Source organism: Lygodium microphyllum, chromosome 9 (assembly GCF_053477565.2).
Source record: "Lygodium microphyllum isolate KBCC chromosome 9, Lygodium_microphyllum_v1.1.10, whole genome shotgun sequence".
Classification (NCBI taxonomy): Eukaryota; Viridiplantae; Streptophyta; class Polypodiopsida; order Schizaeales; family Lygodiaceae; genus Lygodium; species Lygodium microphyllum.
Genome location: NC_141143.1, coordinates 98,528,570 through 98,552,800, shown reverse-complemented (window position 1 = coordinate 98,552,800; position 24,231 = coordinate 98,528,570). Strand labels below are relative to the sequence as shown.

The following is a 24,231-nucleotide window of genomic DNA, read 5'->3' as shown; positions in this document are numbered from 1 at the left end:
TTTCAAAATCAATGATATTAATTTAATAAGCTGGGTAATGCTAAAAAATGGGATTAGAAGGTTGCCACTTGGCAAAACTTGCCCATGCAAGTGGAAAAAACGTTTTTAGGGGTTGGTGGGAGTCTATCCCAGCCATTGTGAGAGAGAATAAGGCTATTAGAGAGCAAGGAGAGGTTGCTGATGTGATTTGTAGCCACCAAGGATCAGTCTTACAGCATGTGACAATAGTTTGGAGCCCTCTAGGAGCAAGTGACAGCAGCCCAAGGTCCTTCTGGTGCAGATGACAACGTACAAGAGGGGATGACAGTCTTTTTGGTGGTCTTACCTGTAGGCGACAGCTTCCATGACTGTTTGAGCATAGTAGCAATAGCTTTTTAGTGTTTCTTGCGATGAAACTCTAAAATTTCTCTCTCTACAACATTCTCTCTCATCCCCCAAACATTTCTAAAGTTATCTTAGCATTTTCTAGCAGTTTTAGCCATCAGAGGAAGAGATTTCAGCTAATCTTTGCTGTAAATCCTAATTTATTGTAGAAAATTGGGTTTGACAGCGACTTGAAGGAGGAAATACTGCACTGACTGATGAATGCTGAATACAAAGCTGTGGACTGATCAGTCCCTGCATGCAGCCCGGAGCGTCAATGAGAGCACCAAATCAGGCTGGAAAAGATGGCAGCACCAATGTCGGAGAGGAGAGGGAGCAGTGTGTGCTGAATCTGCAAGAAGAAGTGAAAGAGAATGATTGGGGGGGTGCTATATATAGCCCCCCACCTCTAGATCTGGCTGACCTATTGGTGGCAGCCCCAAATTGGCGGATTGCCCAAGAAATGGGCTGATTGCATAGGAAATGCCCTAATTGGGCAGACTGCCACCCAAAAAAGAAATGCACACTAAAACAACAACACACTAGACTGACACAGCTCCTTTGTCTCCTATCAGAATTTGATAGGAGCTCACAACCAGGAGATGACAGACTGACATACAAAATAGGGCAGGCTAACAGTAGCAAACGTGGCTTAGATGGCACTACCTCCGATATAGTAGGTGGAGGAATTAGCTCAGATTTCGGTTTAGTGGGCTGCACAATATCCCTCTCATCAAAATGACCTCTCTCAGAATAATCACTTTCTTCATTTGAGGATCGAACATGTGATAGGCTTTTCCCTTAGAGGAGTATTTAACAAAAATCAGGAGATTAGTTTTGGGGAGTGAGCTAATCTATCTTATTATCGGGAGTGCACATATAAGCACGATATGCGAAGACTTTGAAGTGGAAAATGAGAGGCCGAGTGCCAAAAAAAGCATGGAAGGGGGTCTTTTGAGGGGCCACTATAGTTGTCCACTAGTTGAGAATGTACATTGAAGTGTTAACAACCTCAACCCGAAGGATTGTTGGCTAAGGCACAATGGAACAACTAGAGGGTCCATTAGGAATAGCCATGCTAGCAAACTATGGAATCAAGTAGTTCACACTTGGAAAAGATTAGGCAGTAATCCATGTCGTGAATGTTCTGAAGATGGAGGAACCTCTCCATAAGTGCAAGTGCACCACTCGGATGCGTGTGTGTAGCAGTTCTAAAGGTAGTGTCTATGTTTGAAGAGTCCTGCGAAGTGGCGTGTGACATGGCATGCGGTGTCTAAAAGAAAACAGTGAAAGGTGTGAATGGCAAGGGAGATGCAACGAAAGAATTGGGTGGGTTTTAGAATTGAGGTGTAAATGATGTAGATGTGGTTGCATTGAATCAATTTTGTTGATTTAATGATGGAAATAGAAATGAAGATGTAGATACGGAATGCAATGAAGATGAAACACCAAAATCATGTTGACTATGAGAAGAAAAATTTAAAGAAGAAAAAATGGAAGAAGAGTTAAATGAATTTTTAAATAATCCTCTCTATGTGTGCGCACATACAAAAACCAATCCTCTAGAGAACCTTTTCCATGGTCAATAAATTGAGCTCAATCTTCCTCATCATTTTACCAAAATGTTGCAAAGGGGTATATTTCGCATCTCTTTCTCCAACAGGGGGCCCCATCCTTGATGGAGGTCTCGACGGCCCTGCAACATCATTAGATTTATGCGCAACATTTGAAGAGAGAGAATCATAAATACCTTCATTGAATAGCCATTCTCGAAGTGCAACTCTCTTCTCAAGCTTCTCAATTTTCTTTGCTCTGCGAGCAATAATCAGCTCAAGCTCCTCATCGATAATCGAATATGGTCTAGTTTCTCTAGGATAGTTAGAAGTATATCCACCTGTGTTAGAACATTGCAGGGCAGGTTGTTCAACCCACTTTTACTGAGTTCTTGGCATAGGATTGTGTTTCTTTTAATGAAAGTTTGGTAATTTGATTATTTAAGCATGTTTTGGGTTGCTTTAAATGGCTAATTAGCAAATAATGAATTTTTGGCTCAACAAAGCAAGGCATTAATTATTAAATGCCAGGTTAGGGGCTAATAAATGCTCAAGATTGCTTAGATGACAAATTGATCAAGCCAATTTAATTGCTGGCTGGTATAGTTAATTTTTTGTATTAATGATCAAAGTAATTTTCAGAATTATTATTCTGAAAATTAAGTTATTTGGGCTGAAAATTGCTGAAAAATGTAATTAGAAGCTTGCTACTTGGCAAAACTTGCCCATGCGAGGGAAAGCCTATCAATGGTTGGTGGAGCCTCATTCCAGCACTGGGGAGGTTGGGAGAGGAGGAAAGAGCTGTTGGTGCAATTTTCCAGATAATGGTGATCTGCCCAGCCATTGGAGGTTGTCAAAGAGCTGCCTCTAATTGATCAAGTGGCCACTAGAGGCAAGTGATAGCCACTACAGGATGTCTATAGGCAGGCAACTGCATATGGGGCTCTTATTGATAAGTCAAACAGCCTTTCACAGTAGGGCAGCATTAAATTTTAGCCAATTTTGGTGATGAAACTCTAAAGCTTTCTCTCTGTTCTCTCAGCAAATTCACAGCTTCTCTCAAGATATCTTAGCCAAATTCAGTCCCAAGTGGGTGCAATTGAAGAATTTTGTTGCTAAATCCCACCCCGGTAAGTGTGCGCAGAATTCAAGGCCTAGTATTTGAAATTCAGCAGCTGAAACTTGGGGATTTCAGAGAATTTCAAGAGCCAGCTAGGTAACATTAAGTTCGGGGCAGGATTTGTCTTCCAAGGAGCAAATTGAAGGCCAATCTTTGAGCAAACCAAGGGGCAAATTGTTTGAAGGCTCCGTGGTTGCTATGGACAACAAAATGTATCGAAGATTGAAGGAGATCAGGCTAGGTCTCAATTTACTTTGACCTTTAGCCATACAAGTTAAAGAAATGTCGTAAAGGGTGCGAGTTTTGGGGCCACCCAAGTATCCAATGTCCAAGATTGATTAGTAACATTTGTATTTCAGTTTATGTGAATCTTATTACTTGTTGTAATTAGTATTACATCAAGTCATCTGGCAGGCTGGTTTCAATGACCTTGGCCATCTTGGTGCTATGGTAGTTTCAATTGAGAAGGCCTTTGCAACCCTAAGAAACAAATGTCTGTTTAGAACTTTTAATATCTGTTTCTTTCAAGGTTGTTGATATCATATTGTAACTTATGATGGGGTGTGAGGGACTCTGAAATTTTAAACAATTGGCACGTTAACCTCAAAAGTTGTTGGTCAAGTACTAGGCTTTACATTTTACTTTTTGATAAAGTTTAGCTCCACTGATGCAACATATTGAAGGGGTGAAGAAAGGTTGTAATTGCAAGTCCAGTGGTTCAGTCAAGTAAGTTTGTTGATGGGAGTTTGTCACTACTCTTTACTGATTAATGTGGACCTTCTTTGATAAAAATCGATCACAGTCACAGTTACAATATAAGCAGCTATATATGAAGCCTGAAGAAAAATAATAGGCCAACTTCTGACTGACAAATACAGACTGTTATGTGTATACAAATAGGTTGATCATGGCCGTTTAAACATCTGTGCATCTAACCAAGATTGAACTCCAGTGTAACATTTTTCCCTTTAGTCTTTTGGACTCTTAGTTTTTCTGGGAGATGGATTCTCTTTGTTAAGAAGGCTAAAGGACATTTATTCAAAGTAGTCAAGCCCTTATCAAAATATACATTTGTCTTATTGAATGGTGACTTTTTGCTGCTCTGCTTTCATCATCCTGTACTGAAAAGTCTGCTCTCTACAAGGTGAAACACGGTACTGACATTTTGTCCTGCCTGCAGGTATGTGCTAATGTGCATACATTTTCTACAGCAACGAAAGCCTCCTGTACTTCCATGTCTTCAGGTAGACTTCAAGATATAGCACATTTTCACTTATATGTGTTGCATGAACATTAAAAGGTACTTGGTTTTTGTTTGTCTTGCTTTTCAACACTACTACTGAGCTTTACAAAGACCCTGGTTTGCATTAAAAACTTTTTCCTTTCGTTTGTTTTCCAAATGACTGGTATGCTTAAGGGTACCTTACAGAGGAATGGGAGAATTTTGTCATGAATAAGGCTTTACTCTCTTTGAAACTGGTGGCTGCTTTGCTGCTGTTCCTTGCTTTGTTTCTTCATTCTCATCCTTATTTCAATGGTTTTGAGGTTGGCACAGCAAAACTTGAAGAGAGCCCTTTTGGGGACCTTTGGAAAAGCTAAGTTTTAGGAAAGGTGAATGTTGTTGCTTGATGTAATCATCGTGAGACCGATCCATTATTTGTTTGAGAATCTATCTTGATCTCTCTTTGAAATATATGTGAAGTAATTGAGCCCTGACACCTCAATTATCTTGGGTCAAAAAGATTGCATATCTGCTGCTCATTAATTTCTCGCAGAAGCTTTAAGCACAAGCCAAGTCGTTAGCGGCATGATCTAAGCAAGATCCTCTCGTATTTTGATCAGATGCAAGAAATTTGAAGAAATGTGAAAGAACACTTAATGGGAACAGAAAGACAAGTGCACAGGCAGTGCTTCAGTCAAGTGTAAGGGACCCAGCCGATCAGCTCAAGTTTTGGTGTGAAAAATAACCATGTTTCTGCTTACCTATAGTAGGTTATACAAAGGAAGCTTGGCTCGGATTTTGAGAACCAAAATATTTTCCAGATACCATTTTAAGAATTGAGGGTTGAAAGCTATGAACATGTAGGTGAGACCCAATGCTCCTATGTTCATTTTAGTCAGTCTCATGATCATGTCGTCAAACCTGTTGCCAGGCTCCAAATCCAACACCATTTAGAAATATGTTTTTGGACTGCTCTTTTCTTTTTATTAGAATTCCGTTTTATTGTTGTTTTTTTTTGGGTTTTTTTTTGTTGGGGGGGATGTGTTTGTGTGGAGACGCAGGGATGTAAGTGTATGCATGTTTTCATTTCTGTCCATGTATCCCTTTTTCATATTTTGCAAAATAATGTGTGGTGAGTTTTATTACTTAGAAGCCATAGGGTTGTAATAGCCAGTTTTCACATAGCGGATTATGAACAAAACCCAGTGGTGTTACACTCCTCCAAAGTGGCTTCTTTCTCCCATTCCCCTAGATTCACATGATAGGCCTCGTATATGTATGCTTTCATTGGCATTTAGCTCCAATTAGACTGTCAGGCAGGTGCACCTCATTGCATTTTGTGAAGAAACTGTTCTTGAAGGCCCTCAATTAGCTTTCACCCTCCGATTAGAAACCATCCACTTCCAGTACCTATTTAACTGGGTAGAGCCTCCAAGCCCACCATTGTACACAAACCAGCCTCAATAACAAAGATTGTGCCAAACATCTCTACATCACAGAGTAGATGGTGTCCTTGGCTGATTGACTGCTAGTAGAAAGTTCTTTAGATAATGCACTTGAGGCTTAGCTCAACTCAAAAGGATCCTACAAACTCCTCTCCAAACTAGTTGTGCAGCTTCACATTACCTTAAATAGTGCTTTGATGTCTCTAGGTATTGTTGTGCTCGAAGCTGGAAAACCCCATTTTGCTCATTTGAGCCAACCAATTGCCTCCTGCTAGACCCCATGGGCCACTAGCCATAGGGAATACAAGACCCTCAGCTGCTAGCTATGGCACATGTGTCTTTAGAATGTGAATCTAAAGGGGTTTGTGATGTGCTCTCCCCTGTGTAGGCTATGTATGAAAGCCTAGTCCATGTCAACTTGCACGAAAAAATGGCATCGATCCATGTTGTATAGGTAAAGAAACTTAGTGCTTTCTGCAAAACTGAAGCAGCTTGCTACTGTCCTAGGTCTTAACTCAACTCATCCAAGGCTCAACCCTTCCAATTCCACAATCATTGCTCTTGGATGTTTGATCAAGCGAGGTATGGGTCTAGCTTCCACGATTTCCCTTGGAGTCCTATGACTTGGATCTTCTGGGAACTTGATGGAACACTTATTGATTCAAGGACTTCAAACAACACTCCTATGGCTGCCTCTCACATTTTTGTTATGCACTCTCACAATACCATAGTGAACTCACTGATTTACCTCTTTGTTGTAGTCTATCCCAAAAGGCTTCTCGATGGCTCCACGACTTGAGCAATGCATCTCACGTGAGCTCCATCTCCATAGCTTCGATTGCCACACTTGCTTTGCAAAGAAGAAGCAATAAAGAGCTTTGCCTGTGTTAGTTTTTCACTCTACCTCTCTCTCCCTCCCTCTCTCTCACAGACACAAGCAAGATGGAGTAGCAAGAAGCAAGGAGAGAGCTCCATAAGTTTGTACATCACAAGAATGAGGATATCCATTCAACTTTTGGTTTCATACATGGGCTTGATTTTTAGGTACCCTACTCTCTCTAGCCTAAAATCGAGCTTCTCTTACTGTATGCTTACCCTATTGCCCCTTGTCCAGTGCTAACTTGCCATCCTCATGTACGTTGGAAAAAGGGGTGTCTTCGACTGAACTTGCTACCTATGTAGGGATGCTCGGTGGTGAAAAATGGGCTCTCCAATTGAGATCCATAGGTTGTTAGTTTGGGATGGTTCTTTTAGCCAGTTTGTGTTGGAGCAGTTGGTTAGCGATCGCTCTGGATTTCTATTAGAGTATACTGGGCCTATCCCTTGTGGATTTTCATGCCTTGGTTTTGTCAGGGGATAGGATGAGAGCTATTCTTGTGCTTTGTTGAGTGTATTTTTTGTGGCAGCTTGATACTTTCTATGGTTGCTGTTTGTATAGATTAGTTCATGGGATTCGATGGGTTGAGTCGCCCTATTCCATTGTCGCCAACGAGAGCGGATTTTAAAGGTAATTTTTGAAGTGGAAAAAAGCACAGGAGGTCATGTGGGGTGGTGTTAGGCAAGCTACTCTTAAGAGATCACTATGTTGATCTCTAGTTGTCTAGCCTCTGCCCCTTTTTACTTCCCATGGTCTATTGAAGAATCCCCAAGTTTGCATACTTGTAGATGTTTCCAAGCTTTGAGGGAACGGGCAGGTCTAGCGTCCCACATAGCTCATTGATATGCATGGGCTTCCCATGTAGCAACTTGTAAGTTGTCTCTGCCCCTGATCTATGTATTCCAAATGACTAGGTGTGTGTCAATCGTGACAACATTGGGGCCTCCGCTCTAGCATCTTATGTAGATGCTGCTTAACTTGTAACAAACTACATATAAGACAAGACCTCAAGAGGGTGGTTGGCATTGCAGTGAAGATCCACCTTAGACGGTCTCTAATGTTGGGAATAAAGGGCCATCGTGCCTTTTATATGTGCACGGGTGTGAACACACCTTAGCACATTGTACTTTCATACATATATCTATCTAAAAACCTAAAGTGGTACACTCGTCATTGTACCGAAAAACGTGTTCACTCTCTACTCTGCTCTTTTGCACTCTCTTTGACTATCGCATAGCGTGCAACGACTGTCTACCTCGATCTCCTTGCCTAACCTCGCCCTACAAATTGGTATTAGAGCCATAATGGTTCGCTCAGGCCACAAGCATTAGTCGCTAGTTGCAAGCCCGACAGATGAGAAGCTGTTGACCAGAGGCTATAGTCGCAAGAAGAAGTCGCATGCAGAAGACCAATGAACAAGTCGTGCAAATAGCCAACGAACAGGTCGTGAAGAAGACCAATGCGGGTGCTCACGATTGGGCGGCAAGTCCAGTGGGGACCAGGCGACAGGAAACGGCAGTGGGAGTACAAGGAAGCTCAGGAGGCTCGCGTGACGAGCAAGCAGTCTAGCGGGGGTGACATGGGCTTCAGGTCAACGAATGATAGGGTCTAGTGGGGGACCAACATGGAGGCGCATGTGGCGGATGGGTAGGTGAGCTAACGCATATTGCATGGCCCGACTGTATGCGTAAAGGCGAACAGGTGCATGACTGACGGGTCCGTTGACCCGTCAGATTTTTTCCAAAATTCAATCTTTTTTTGAAATTTCTTTCACCCATTGACGGGGTTTCGCGCGCGTAAGCACAAGATCTCAGATCTGTGCAAAATCAGCTCAGAAATTTGGGGCTTTTCCCAAATTTGGGAAATTTGATGCAGGACAAGCAAATTTGTCTCAGAAATTGCAAGAATTTGTGACATTTTGTCCCCGACATTTGGGGCTTTTCATGTACATGCACAAATTGGGCTGAAATTGACCCAATTTCTCGACATTGAGGCACATTGGACGTATAATTTGGGGCTTTTGTGATTTGGGCAAAATTTGTGTAGCATTTGGTCATTTCATGTACATGCAGGTTGAATTCCACACAATTTGGGCATCAACACTTGGTAAAATTTGGGGTTTTGCTGAAATTGCTTTATTTTGGCAAAATTGGACAGTCCTATGCATGACAAAGGAAATGCAGATGTGTGTTTGACGCTTTGAGCACAAAATTTTGGGGCTTTTGACCGTTCGTGTCGAATTTTATGCCCTTGGGTACATGTACAACAGAAATTGCAGCTGAAATTTTGGGATTTCTCATGTAATGTGATGCACATGCCCTTTGGAACAGCTGTAATCAGTTGGATAGTGCTGTAGCACTTGGTTTGGTGCTTCTGAAAACTTAATTACAGATCTGAAATCTGTACTTCTGCGTGGTCATTTATTGCTGATTGGTACTTGTTTGTACCTTGGTCACTTGGGTGTTTTGGGCCTGCATTTACTAGTTTTTTGGTCACATTTGGGCTGAAAACCATGGCTGGCAGCAATGACAGCAGTAATTTGATGCATATAAAGAAGCTTGAAGGCACACATAATTTTGCAGTGTGGCAAAAACAGTGCTACAATATCCTATTACAAAAGAAGCATGCAAAGCCGATCAAAACTAAAGGGGCAAAGCCCGCAGACATGGATCAGGATGATTGGGATGAGTTGAATGAGCTTGCACGCTCAACCATAGAGCTATCGATTTCTGATGCCTTGCTCTTCAACATTGAAGGTTTGGATTCTACATATGCTATATAGACTAGACTGGAAGAATTATATGCATAGAAGAGTGCTGCAAGTAAAGTGTATTGGCTGAAAAAGCTTATGGATTTGCGTATGAAAGAAGGTACAGCAATGTCTACTCACTTGAGTGAGTTTAACTCAATTTTCAGCCAGCTGGTTGCCTTGAAGTTCGAGTGCTGCAAGTAAAGTGTATTGGCTGAAAAAGCTTATGGATTTGCGTATGAAAGAAGGTACAACAATGTCTACTCACTTGAGTGAGTTTAACTCCATTTTCAGCCAGCTGGTTGCCTTGAAGTTCATGATTGATGAGGAATTTAAGGCTACTTTCTTGCTTTGCACTCTACCAGAGAGTTGGGATACATTTAGGACTGCTATGAGCAATTCTAATGTAATCCTTTTGTATGTTGATGTAGAGAGTGCTCTACTTATGGAAGAGATGAATCGGCAGAACAATGCATCCAGTAAGTCTTCTAGTGCTTTGCATACTAGGGGCAGATCACAGCAAATGGGCAAATATGATGGTAAGGGACGCAGTAAATCACGTGGCAAAGATGTTGAATGCCATCATTGTGGCAAGGAGGGTAACTTTAAACGTGACTGCTACAAATGGAAGAAAGAGAAAGGAAAAGGCAAGAAGATAGATGATTGCAAGGAAGAGAAGAAGGACAGTCAGCCTAAGAAGAGCAGTGTAAAAATTAAAGAGGTGAATGTAGCCACTCATGACAATGACAGTGGGAGTGATGTACTCTTTGTCTCTTCACATTTTGGTGCACTTGCTCTACTTGTAGATACTGATGATGACATGCATACATGGATTCTTGATTCAGGTGCTTCCTTTCATGTCACCCCTCATCGTGAGTGGTTTTCCGCCTATACAGGGGGTCGACATGGTGTTGTCCATCTTGGGGACAACTATGCATGTGAGATTGCAGGTATTGGCAGTGTGCAGTTACAGTTTCAGCATGGCTCTGTCTTTACACTTCAGCATGTACGGCATGTACCTCAGCTCAAGAAGAGCTTGATTAGCACAGGGCAGCTAGATGATGATGGTTTTCATATCACCTTTGGTGATGGAAAATGGAAGATCTGTAAGGGATCTAGGGTCATTGCCAGAGGTTGCAAGAGTGATACGTTGTATCCACTTCATGTATCTAGTGTGCGTGACCATGTTGTTGCCATGACCGAGCAACCAAGTGTTTCTTTGTGGCATGGCCGGTTGAGACACACGAGTCAAATAGGAACGAAAGTGCTTTCTCGTTTGGGTTACTTGCCTTGTTTTCGTTATGGTGATTTTGAGCACTGTGATCATTGTATTTATGGCAAACATGTACAGACTTCTCACAAAAAGGCTCTTTCTTTGAAATCTTCTCCTCTAGAGTTAGTACATTCGGATGTATGTCAAATGCCAGGATTATCTTTAGGGGAAAAGAAATATTTTGTCACCTTTGTCGATGATGCTACATAGAAAGTATGGGTTTACCCTATTCGTAGCAAGGATGAAGTGCTTGACATGTTTCAAAAATTCTTGGCATTGGTTGAAAATCAGACAGATAAGACACTTAAGTGTCTTCGCTTTGACAATGGTGGGGAATATGTGTCCAAAGCCTTTCAGGCATTTGGTGACAGGAAAGGGATAAAGAGGGAGCTCACTGCCCCTCATAATACACCCTAAAATGGAGTTGTAGAGCGTATGGATCGGACCATACAGGATAAGGTCTGTACGATGCTGTCTCATGCTGCATTACCCCATGGTTTTTGGGCAGAGGCTGTTATGATAGCCGTTCACTTGATTAATCGGTCACCAAACAGGTCTTTGGGAGGGGGGGGGGGGGGAGTTTCCCAAGAAGCATGGTCGGGCAAGCCACCTTCATATGCTTATCTGAAAGTGTTTGGCTGCGAGGCTTTTGTGCACATTCGTAAAGAAAAACGCAGCAAACTTGAGCCAAAGTCTTGTAAATGCATTTTCCTAGGATATGGTGACGAGGGTGAAATGGGTTATAAATTATGGGGTCCCGAGAAAAGGAAAATAGTACGCAGCAATGACGTTATCTTCTGGGAAGATCTAATGCACAAACAGCCCGAAAAGACTGAGGAGGTCCGTAGGGTTGTATTCTGGGAAGAAATACCTTTTGGACAGCAAAATGTGCCGCTGTACAACAGCAAATACTTACTGTAAATGAACTTGTAAATGCAGGAAATGGTGCTGGAAATGATCAGCCAGCTATTGCCCATGAAAATGAGCCACTACATGTGCAGGAACAGCCAGGACAGCAAGCTGTTAATGCTGATTTGCAGGCTGAAATGCCAGGACAGCATGCTGAAAATGGAAATTTGCAGGAACAGCCAGCAAACAATGACCATTGGGTTAGGAGACCGTCTAGGGCTACTAGACAACTTGATAGATTTGTTCCTGGTGCAATTAATGTGGCTGAGTATGTCATGTTGACAGACTGTGGTGAACCGTCTTGCTTCAAGGAAGCAATGGACAGACAGGACAACAGGAAATGGTATAAAGCCATGCTGTTAGAGATGGGATCTCTTGAAAAAAATGGCGCTTGGGACTTGGTGCAGTTGCCTAAAGGGCAGAAAACCCTTCCATGCAAATGGGTTTATAAAATGAAGGTCACTTCTGGTTTCTCACCCAAGTACAAAGCAAGATTGGTTGCAAAGGGGTACAAGCAGGAGCATGGAATTGACTTTGATGAGATTTTCTCTCCTGTAGTCAAGATGACTATATTGAGAACCATTTTGGGCTTGGTTGCAGTTGAGGATATGGAGCTCATACAGATGGATGTAAAGACTGCGTTTTTACATGGTGATCTGCATGAAGACATTTATATGCAGCAGCCTGAAGGGTTTGTTGAACAAGGGAAGGAAAAAATGGTATGTAAAATCAAAAGGAGTTTGTATGGGCTGAAACAAGCACCAAGAGAATGGTATCATAAGTTTGATACATTCATGGAGTCCCAAGGCTTTCATAGAAGTCAAAGTGGATCACTGCTGTACACCAAGAAGATAGCACATGGCAGCCTGATTATCTTGGTCTTGTATGTTGATGACACGTTGATTGTTGGCAGGGATACTCATGCCTTGGATTCATTGAAGCAAAGTCTTCATGGTAGCTTTGATATGAAGGATCTGGGTGATGCAAATCACATTCTTGGTATGTGAATACTCAGAGATAGATCTAAAGGCTTACTCTATCTATCTCAGCAGGAGTATATCTCCAAAGTTTTGCAGCGTTTCAATATGGAGGGGGGAAAACAATTGGGGTTCCATTGCCTCTATATGTGAAACTTAGTGCAGAGGATAGCCCTTCATCTGATGATGAGAAGGCTGAAATGGCCAAGATACCATATGCTTCAGCTGTTGGCAGTTTGATGTATGCTATGGTTGCTACACGTCCTGACATTGCTTTTGCAGTGGAGTGATTAGCTGATACATGGCAACCCCTGGCAAAAAGCATTGGGATGCAGTGAAAGGTATTATGAGATACCTCAAAGGCACAAAGGAGTTGTGTATTTGCTTTGGAAAGCAGAAGGCATCTGTTGTTGGCTTTACGAATGCAGACTATGTTGGTCATGCGAACTGCAGGAAGTCCACTTCTGGGTATGTGTTTACTTTCATAGTAGGAGTAGCCTCTTGGATCTCCAGGCTACAAAAGTGTGTTGCATTGTTTACTACAGAGGCAGAGTATGTGGCTACCACTGAGGCATGCAAGGAGGCTTTATGGCTTTCACGTCTGGTGGGAGAGCTTGGTATCACAGAGTTACCTGTTCTCCATTGTGATAGTCAGAGTGCTATCATGCTAGTACGGAATCCTGTCTTTCATGCAAAGACAAAGCGCATACAGGTGAAGTACCACTTCATTAGAGATATACTTGACAACAAGAGCATTGAGCTTGTCAAAGTGCATACAGAGGATAACCCTGCAGACCTTCTCACGAAAGGTCTTCCAGCAAAGCGGTTTGCTCATTGCCGACAGATGATGGAAGCTGGATAGATATATTTATTTCAGCTTTGTACATACCTAGACTTAGCTGATTCTTTTCTCCTCTTAAGGCACATTGCCTTTAGGTAGGAGGTTGTTGGGAATAAAGGGCGATCATGCCTTTTATATGTGCATGGGTGTGAACACACCCTTAGCACATTGTACTTTTATACATATATCTATTTAAAAACCTAAAGTGGTACACTCGTCATTGTACCGAAAAACGTGTTTACTCTCTACTCTGCTCTCTTGCACTCTCTCTGACTCTCTCACAGTGTGCAATGATTGTCTACCTCGATCTCCGTGTCTAACCGCACCCTACATCTAGTACTCCGAACATGGACAACACGCTTGGAAACCCTCTTGAAGTAGAAGCTTTGAAGTATGCCCCCTTGGCGTGAGCCCTTAGATGACTAGCTTGCCAAGTAGAGCTTGATTTTGGTACTTTGGATTGATGATTCCCAATCATCAATGTTTGATGCTCTTGAAAAAGAAGCTTTGGAGTATACCCCCTTGGCGTGAGCCATTGGACCATTAGCTTGCCTAGTAGAGCTTGACTTTGGTACTTTGGATTGATAATACCCAATCGTCGATGTTTGATGATGGTCTGCTAGGCCACTTTGGCTTGGGTATTCTTGGACTTCTCTCAATCGTCTATAGAAAGTTTTGAATTTAAGTGACATAAGTGAGAGATGTAGGCTGAAGAGAAGTTCTAGCATGAGGCTATATACCAGATGGTTGCCAGTAGGACTTGGTTGATTAGAAGGCTCAAAATTGCTAGTGTAAGGCGAATTGTGATCTAGTAGGTCAGCTTCCGCCAAATGCAATTTAAGATAGGGATAGATTGTTGGGTGGTTGTGATGTCGACTCAAATCCCACCCAGAACCTAATGTATTTGATTGTGTGCCTTGTACTCACCTACCTAAAGCCGAGCTGCCCAAGTCAATGCTAGAGTCAAGGACCGAGGTCTATTGCGACTTCTGTGATGAAATTGTTAGCAGATTAGTCAGCTCAAGGTTGAGTCTGGACTTGTGGTTTAGTAGGCTGGCATCAAAGATTATTTAGGCATTTTATTTGCCATTGTTTATTGTGGATTGACATTATTTGCAGCCAGTCAGCCAACATTTAATACTGCCCGACCCGTCATATTTTAGGCATTTATTTTGGCCTATTTATTGTCAGCCTCCCTCCTCCACATTCATTAATCACTTGACAGTTTCTGGGGAGAGGGAGCAGGTGCCAATGCCTCCACAGTCGATGACTCACATTGTATCTGTACTGTTTCATGTCTTGGTATATGGATTCCATTTCTCGAGCATACATCTGAGTTCTCATCTGTATTGTGTGTTCTCTTTCTTTTCTTTTGTCTTGTGTTTAACATTTTATTTCAGCACATGTTTATACTTCCATTGCTGCACCACTTCTGGCAGAAATGCCTTAAATGCAGAAAATAAAAAAGCAATTGTATGACAAAGTACAGATTGATAAACACAGAACATAGTTAGGGTTAGGGTAACTCAAAGACAGTGAACACAATGAATAATGAAGTGAATGAATACTGAATATACAATACTCATGGAACAAACACACTATGTAGTGAATATTGAATCTCAAACTCTCGTATCTCTGGGATCAAGGCAGAGGTTATGTGTTGGAGAGTGTGTCGTACTCCTAATAGTACCTAAGTTTACTGGTGGTGCTTCACTTCCCTTATGACTCTCCCACCATTGTCTATTGGGACAACCAAAGTGCCATTGCCCTTCTGGAAAATCCGATCATCACACCAATGCGGCATGTGGTAGTCCACTTCCATCAGACAATTTTGCAGACATTTTGACCAAAGCGGTCAACTGGCCAGTTCTTCAATACCTTTTATCCAGGATCGGCTTGGGTACACTCTCTCCTACTTCTTGAGATTGACGGGGAGAGGGTGCTTCCCTCTTGCTTTCCCTTCCCGTTTGAGAGGCAGAAATGCAGCAAGGTAGCCTCCGCGTGGTGAACACTAGCAAATGCAACTAGGAAAGGTTGGATTTGATGTAGACGACAGTGCAGGTGAGAGAAAGACTAAAAACGCAGGTACCTGAGGAGAGAGAAAACTGGTGACTGTGCAGGACAAGTAAATGCAAGTCGATTGTGGTGGGTGATAAGTGGAAGCTGATGGCGACAACTAGAGGAGAGAGATTGACTACAAACGCAAGAAGGATGATGATAGTGACAGTTTCTATTGATAGCGACTGGATGTAGATGATGGCGATTGGCCCTCAGTAGCAAACGCAAATTCCATGATATTGGCGATAGCTCCAAGAGGTAGGCGAGAGGTATAGAGGTTGGAAACATGCCGAAGATAATAGTGGGCTGTGCTAGAAGGCTCTGACTGTGATGTCCTTCGCGAACGGGGTGTGGGAAGCATAGATATAGCTCGTGAAACGCGGAAAAATGAGATTGAGGGAGATTGGTGGGCTACATTCCTATTTATAGAAAGTTTGGGACACCCAAATTAGGGTTGTGCATGTGGGACACAGTAACTCTCTAGGATCATGTTTCTTTTAAAAATAAGATGGTTTTTTCATTGATTAAGTGTGTTTTGAGGTTTTTTAAGTCAGGCTAATGCATTTTAGCTCAACAACTTCCATCTTTATAGCTTTTGCAATGCAAAACACCTCTAAGACCAATGTGAAGCCCAAGTCAACTCAATCTATGTTGGGGTTTGAATACGTAAGAAGGCCAATTGATTTGCATGAGTTTATCTTCACACCTGTTGCAATGCAAAACACCTCCAAGGACTATCTCACCCTCTCAAATATTGGTTTACTCCTCAAATTGCCGACATTCGTGGGGAGAAGTATGATATTGCTTGTGCGAAGGGCAAAAAAAGGGTTATCTAGTTGCAACTGCTCCATTTCTTCCTCCTACGATTACCTTGCTGCTGGCTATTGTGCAAAATGCTGAAATCCCATTGATCCATTGTTGTGGAAGGCCTAGCCAAACCATGATGCCCTCCAAGAAGTCTCGGTCAACCCTCTCATAGTGTCATGGAACGTAGGTTATCTTTGAACTCTCTTTTGCCAAGTCCAAACCTTGCATGACTGTGTTGGACATGGGTAGGTCCATTAGTTGCTAAGGTTTTATGAATTGACAATGAATTAATTAATGTGTGAGGTTATGCCTACATTTAATTAATTCAAACTAAAAGAATCTTAATGAGAAAGATTTGCCTAATGCATTAAAGTTAGACATGGGCCAAAGTTTTGAGTTGGGACACCTAAATTTAATAAACTAACCGTTGAATGGTTAACAAATAATGACGAGTTTAATTATCCCATGGAGAAGCTAACAATGTTGGGAATGGAGCTTGCAAAGACGGACCATAAGGCTATGGCGGATGGAACTTTATTATAGAGAGAGAGAGAGAGAGAGAGAGAGAGAGAGAGAGAGTAATAATAAGTGAGATGCAAGTAAAAGTGATGAATATATAGATTGAGGTATCGACCCACACCTATGACCCTTATTTAATGCTAAGTGGTGTAAGCACCTAAGCATGCACTTTTTCACACAATAATGTGTGTTCACATTGGAAGATAAATAATAACTAACGATTCCCTCCTTTGGGTCATGGGTGAGTGAACTCATGACCTAGTGACTAAACTCATGACATGAAACATATGAAAAAGGAAGTGGGGATGTCTTGCCTCAAAGAGGCAGTGCCTAATCTTGCACAATGATTTTGGAAAGGAGATATGTAAGTGTGAGAGATGCAGCATGAGCTAGGTCATGATGTTGTCTATTGAGAAGCCCAGAGACCCAAAGTAGGACATAGTTCAAAGGTGTGTGTGCATAGCTCAGAGACTGATCAAAAGCCAACATGGCTTAGAGGCACCGGACACATGATCAAAGGCCAAATATGTATGTATAGCTTTTGAGCTCAACTCAAAGGTCATGCATAAAGTGGTTATAAATCCTCTTGACACATAACTCCTTCATGAATTGGAAGGAAAGGAAGCAAAAAGATAAACAACTCATTTTGGATTAAAATTCGGCCAAAGAACCCCACACAAGTCTTCAATAAGTGACGGAAGGGTCTTAGCATATGCATGTGATTGGCTATTGCCTAATTTAAATCACCTAATTTTGAATTTTTAGAGCTCTTATTCAAAATTTTCAATATTATTTTTAATTTAAAAAAAATTGTATGGATAAAAAACCCCTCTTGATTTTGATGTCGAGGAAATCATGATTGGTGTTAGATGCTTGCGATGGCAATGCCAAGTATTGGATACTTGGTGAGTCATGTTTCACCCGATGTCTAAGATGAAAAACCTAGGTGGTCTTCAATGTGTTGTCGGAGGCCTCGATTTGATGTTAGAGGGCTCTGTGAGAGTGCGCAATGGAAGAAGAACACGAACACAGAGGAGGGGAGAGAGAAAGCAGGGAATGAAGGAAGAAAATCTGCACTGACTGAAATGAATGCTGAATACACTGAAATGGACTGATTAGTCCCTCCACGCAGCTCGGAGCGTCAGTGAGGGCACCAGAACAGACTGAAAGCAATGGCAGCACCAATGCCGGAGTGGGAGAGGACGGAGAATGTGCTGAACCTGCAGAAGAATGTGCTGCGAATGACTGGGGGGCTGCTATATATAGCCCCAGGCCAGAAAAACTGGCCGACCTGCCAAAACTGGCCGACCTGGCCAGATCTGGCCGACTTGGCCAAATCTGGCCGACCTGCCCAAAATCTGGGCCGACTGCACACCAAAAGGCCCAGTGTGACTCCCGGAAAAGAAATGCAGACACAAACAGCAGATACAAAGCTGACAGAGCTCCTATGTCTCCTGCCAGACTCTGACAAGAGCTCACAACCAGGAGATGACAGACTGAGAATGAAAATAGAGCAGGCTAACACCCCCTCTAAGATCCTGGGAGGGTCTGAAGACCTAATAACCGCATGTGATGAAGCAAAGAAGCCTGAGGCAAAGGCTTCGTGAAGAGATCAGCCGCATTGGCCGCCGTGGGACAATAGGCCACCACCAGCTCCAAATCCACGATCTGCTCTCGAACATAGTGATACTGAACCTCAATGTGCTTCGTGCGAGCATGAAACACCGGGTTCTTCGCCAGAGCAAGAGCACTCTGGTTGTCCACGCGTAGCTCCGTAGGTCCGGTTTGGGAAAAGCCAATCTCCGCCAGTAAGCGACGGAGCCAAATTGCCTCCATAGCGGTCGAACATAGGGCCCGATACTCGGCCTTTGTAGAAGAAAGTGCCACAGTAGGCTGCTTCTTACTGCTCCAAGAGACAGCACCGGATCCAAGGGTGAAAGCATAACCTGTAGTGGATCGTCTCGAATCCACATCACCTGCCCAATCAGAATCACTCCATCCAGAAAGGGTGATCCCATCTCCATACATGATCCCGAAGGATTGAGTCCCCTGTAAATATCAAAGAACACGCAAGGTTGCCTTCCAGTGATCCTGTGTAGGAGTCTTCATAAAAGAAGACAACAAAGCCACCACAAAAGAGATATTTGGCCGAGTGTGAAGCAACCAGATGAGAGAGTCTACAAGGCACCTGTAACGAGTGGCATCTGTAAGGGGGACTCCATCTGCCAAAAGCTTGGACTTAGGGTCCATGGGGCAAGAAAGAGGCCGACACGCGACCATACCAAACTCCGAAAGAAGCTCGGAGATGTACCGGTGCTGCGAGATAAAGATGCCCTGTGCCATCTGATAGATCTTCAGTCCTAGAAAGAAGTGAAGGATCCCTAGATCCATCATGTCAAATTCTTGCTGAAGAATGGACCGAGTATGCTCCACCTGCTGAGTGTCGCTCCCTGTAATGATAAGATCATCGACATACAAAATAAGGAAAACACAAAGAGAATCCACAACCCATAAGTAGAGGTTGGGATCATGAGCGGAGCGCTGAAAGCCACTTTGTAGAAAGAAGCAGTCAATCCTCTGGTACCAAGCACGAGGAGCCTGCTTCAGGCCATAAAAAGCCTTCCGCAGCCTGTAGACATGATCCTCCTTCCCCTGCACAAGAAAACCAGGAGGCTAGGAATATAAATCTCCTCCTCAAGGACGCCATTCAGAAAGGCTGACTTGACGTCCATCTGATAAACACGCCAACGGTGGTGAGCTGCAAGAGCCAAAATAACTCGAATGGTAGACATCCGAGCTGTAGGAGCAAAAGTCTCAAAGTAGTCCAATCCTGCGCGTTGTGCAAAACCCTTGGCAACAAGCCTAGCCTTATGCTTGTCCAAGGAGCCATCTGCAAGATACTTGGTCTTAAAGACCCATTTCACACCTATCACCTTCCGTTTCGTGGGACACGGTACAAGCTCCCAAGTATGGTTTCGCTCGATGGAATCGAGCTCGGCCTGCATAGCCTGTCTCCAAATATCCTGTGCAGGAGCCTCCTCCACAGTGGAAGGCTCGGAATCCTGAAGAATCTGAGACATAAGAGCATAGTTCACACACAGTGAACTATCCCGCTGGGCCTGTAATCGGGCTGATCTACGTGGACCTGTAGAAGAAGCAGGAAAGTGAGTAACACCTGAATCTTGCATGAGCCGGCGATACCATAGGGGAATATTAAGAGACTCTTGCTGCGAGGGAGACCGAGTAGTCTCCGGAACCTGCAAAGCACCCATATCGAAGAGGGACTCCCCCTCACCAAATGAAGATAGATCCTCCTCACCTGAAGAAGGTTGGGTATCCCGAGAAGACTCCTGAGGAGAGGTTGAAGGGGTGGAAGAACTCGTAGAAGAAGGAGTCACATCTGCCAAAGGGGAAAGGGAAGCCGTAGTAGGAGGAATGGGTGGGGTGCTAAGGGGTATCCTGGAAGGAAGAGAAGGTGGGGGGGGGGGGGGGGTCCGGCGATGTCGAAGAAGCACCTGTAATAGAACCATCAATCGGATCCTCAGAGGCCGAAGCCTCATCAAAGATCACATCTCTGCTCACCTCAACCTTTCGTGTTGTTGGGTCGTAGAGCCGATATCCCTTCGTGGTCGTGCTATAGCCCACAAAGATAAGCTTTCTCGACTTAGAGTCGAACTTCGTCTTCCTCTTCTTCTTGTCCACATGGACAAAAGCATTGCACCCAAAGATGCGAAAGTGGGACATGGAAGGCTTCTTCCCAAAGAAAGCCTCATAAAGAGTCATGTCTTGTAAAGCCGAAGTCGGAGAGCGGTTGCGAATATGCACTGTTGTAGCCACTGCCTCACCCCAAAGGAAATGAGGAAGACTCCTATGCTCCAGCATAGATCAAGCCATCTCCACCATGGTCCGATTCGCACCCTCCACCACACCATTCTCGGATGGTGTGTGCGGATGGGAATACTCCACCCGAATACCATGATCCCTGCAAAACTGAGAGAAAAGGTGAGAAGTGAACTCGCCACCGTGATCAGCTCGAATGCCACGAACTGTGGAAGTTGTTTGGGTCTCCACAAACACCTGCCACTCGCAGAAACGGGAGTACGCCTCGCTCTTGTACTCCAAGAAATAAGGCCACACATTACGACTAAAGTCGTCCACAATCAGCATCAAATACCTGGCCTTCCCAAGGGAGGCCATGCCCATAGTTCCGCAAAGGTCGGTGTGAACCAACTCAAGCGGAGAAGTAGCCCTTCTAGAGGCAACTTGAGGGTGAGGCTGCCTATGCTGCTTGCCCCTCAAGCAGCTAGGGCACAAAGTGTGAAGAGGAGGGAAATTTGGAAGTCCCTCCACCATCTTCCTCCGAGAAGCCCGCCGAATAGAATCGAGGTTCAAATGACCATACCGAGCATGCCAAAGCAGCCCAAGCTCATGGCAAGTCCTCGCAGCCAAGGCTGTGAGCGTATAAAACCCACCCTCGTGCGTACCCGTCCAAAGAGCATTACCTGTAGAAGCATCCTCCACTGTGACTGCATCCTGAGTAAAAATGACTCGGGTACCTAGCTGAGTAAGGCCATGCACAGACAATAGGTTAAAACCCAAATCAGGTACATAGAGAACTTCGGCGGAAGAAGACCGCCTGTCAGAAAACATAGGTAGAGTCCCCACGCCGCGAACAGGAACTGTAGAATTGTCACCAATGGTGACAGTGCCCCCTCTGGAACAAAGATCCTGAAGCCAATCCTGTCGGAAGGTCATATGTGAAGATGCTCCACTATCCACGAGCCAAGGCTTCTCCTGAGTGGTAGAAGCTAGGGTTGTATCCTCCTCAACAAAGACATGCACAAACGCAGACTCTGTCGTGGCTGGGGCCGCCTTCGAGTCCTCCTTGGGCTTCAAATGGGGGTACTTCTGCCAACACTTCTCCTTGGGACGAGTACCCTTCCCACAGTGGGGACATTTGGGCTTCTTCTCCTTCGCATCCTTCTTGTCCTCCTTCTTGTCCTTGGCCTTCTCCTTCTGTTGTTTCTTCTTCTTGCCGCCACTTGTACCTGCCGTAAAAGCCTTGGTGGAGCCACTGGTACCCACCTCTTTGAGTCGCTCGTCATGCTCCAAGACAAGCGGGGAAAGTTCCTCCCATAGGAGTTTCTCACGGGTCCTCGAGGTGATGAGGCTAGTGTACAAGACATCATAGCGGGGTGATGGCAGCTGAGTCAACAGAATCATCGCCATATCCTCGGACGATATCACACGACCAAGAGAGGCTAGCTCGCCTCGCATGTCCTCCATCTTCGTGATGTGCTCCTTCATAGAAGAAGAATCATCAAGACTAAGCATCCGCAACTTCTTCTCCAAGGAAATCTTGTGGGCAAACGTCTTGTGCTGATACAAAGACGCAAGCTTCTTCCACACTTCCGCCGCGGTCTGTAACCTGTGAACATGTACAAGAACGGAATCATGTAGACTCATAAAAAGAAAGGAACGGGCTCGAGAGTTGAGCCTATCCCACAAGGCTGCACGGTCCATAGAGGTGCCATCTGACGAATCCAGGGGGGGACGGTCGATGGACGAAGAAACGAGCTCCCAAAGGTCGAATGTATCGAGGATACACTCCACCTTGCACGACCAAAGGGAGTAGTTGGAACCATCCAACTTATCTTCCTTCGGAAAGGAAGGGAGAATCGGCACCTGAATAGAGGGAATCAAGGAAGGCATCCGCACATCTGAAGCAGTCTTCACGGAAGACACCTTCACAGTAGATGGAACCCTCTGAGATGCATGGACTGAAGAGGGACGAGTGCAAGGAGGCTCCTCCCGATGTCGAAACTCCTGATAATCCCGCTTCCGCTCAGAGGAATGATGAGAAAGGAGCTCATCCTCTGAGTCGTCAAAGCCTCAAAACTGGTAAGACATCTTTCAATTTGCAAAATACCAAACACCAAAGAAAACTGTGCCGAAGCCGAAGTATGACCAGCAGTATGGTCACCAACCACCAAGACGCAGGCTGTGATAGCCTATAAACACCTGGATCTGCAAAACGCAAAGATAGTTGATGAAGATCACCAGAAAAGAAGCCGCCAGCACCAAAACGCAGCCTGAAAGTGGGTCGCCAGCAGGAGAGGAGCTGCCAGGAGTGGAAATGGCCATCAGATCTGCAAAACGCAGCCTGATGATGTGTCACCCAGCTGAAGGAGGGGCCGCCTGATGGAAAACGCAAGCAGGAGGGGTCGATGGATGATGTGGCAGCCTTGGGAGGAGTCGTCTGCGGCAAACGCAGGAAGAATGGCCACCTGGAGGGGCCGCCTTGGGCAGTTGGAGATGAGGGGACAGCAGCAGAAGATGGGTGAGGTCTCTCTCCACAAGGTTAGGTCCTCCGTGCTCTCAGTCAGGCGATGATACCATGTGAGAGTGCGTAACGGAAGAAGAACACAAACACAGAGGAGGGGAGAGAGAAAGCAGGGAATGAAGGAAGAAAATCTGCACTGACTGAAATGAATGCTGAATACACTGAAATGGACTGATCAGTCCCTGCACGCAGCCCGGAGTGTCAGTGAGGGCACCAGAACAGACTGAAAGCAATGGCAGCACCAATGCCGGAGTGGGAGAGGACGGAGAATGTGCTGAACCTGCAGAAGAATGTGCTGCAAATGACTGGGGGGCTGCTATATATAGCCCCAGGCCAGAAAAAACTGGCCGACCTGGCCAGATCTGGCCGACTTGGCCAAATCTGGCTGACCTGCCCAAAATCTGGGCCGACTGCACACCAAAAGGCCCAGTTTGGGCTGTGTGACTCCCGGAAAAGAAATGCAGACACAAACAGCAGATACAAAGCTGACAGAGCTCCTATGTCTCCTACCAGACTCTGACAGGAGCTCACAACCAGGAGATGACAGACTGAGAATGAAAATAGAGCAGGCTAACAGGCTCTAGTGCGAAAGACTGCAAATTTTGTCATGTAATTATAAGAGACTTCGATAGAAATTGAGGTGCCCAAAATTGCATGTGAAATGCTCCCCTTTTTTCCCTTAAACTTTAATAAACTAAGCTCTTAATGAAACTTATCTTTGGCAGGTAGAGTGTATGGTTGAGACAAGTCGAGGAGGATGATGTGGTGTGCAAGCATGTGCAGTTGAGGTTGACACCTGGAAGGGACAATACAATAGGTCAACATGGTGGCACGTAGAGGCTGTTTGCAAGTGTGACGGGTAAGAATTGAAAGCTCTAGTGGTGCAAATAGAGCGTGACCAATGGATAGGAACTGATTGCTCAAGTGGTGCAAATGGAGCGTGACCAATGGATAGAAAGTGGTTCATCTATGTCACTCAAGTGTAGGTGGCAACTACGCATAGGACTGGCTGAGTGGTGAGCTGCTGCTTCTTTTGTTGTTGAAGCATGCAGGCTGGACATGTCAACTGGTAACGGTTCGGCTCTATGCAGTAGTTGGCTTCTTTTTCTTCTTCTTCTTCTTCTTCTTCTTCAGTAATAGCGGGTGAACATAGTGGGGCTTCTTTGATACCACTA

The 24,231-nt window shown here is 44.3% G+C and overlaps 1 protein-coding gene across 10 annotated transcripts in view; it reads left to right on the top strand.

The window, feature by feature from the left end:
• LOC148031345 (Nucleotidyltransferase family protein) overlaps positions 1–24,231 on the top strand; it is a 58,901-nt gene that overhangs the window by 11,578 nt on the left and 23,092 nt on the right. For 6 of the 10 annotated variants that reach the window (XR_015691879.1, XR_015691881.1, XR_015691880.1 and 3 more), the window contains exon 4: positions 4,217–4,280. Coding sequence is in view for 5 of the 10 variants with exons in the window: in XM_087684867.1 (XP_087540993.1) it covers positions 4,217–4,280 (64 nt within the window). In the remaining 5 variants the exon portion in view is untranslated. Of the gene's footprint in view, positions 1–4,216; positions 4,281–4,878; positions 5,123–24,231 lie in introns of those variants that run through there. The other 4 variants (XR_015691876.1, XR_015691877.1, XM_087684869.1 and 1 more) reach the window with 4 other exon arrangements.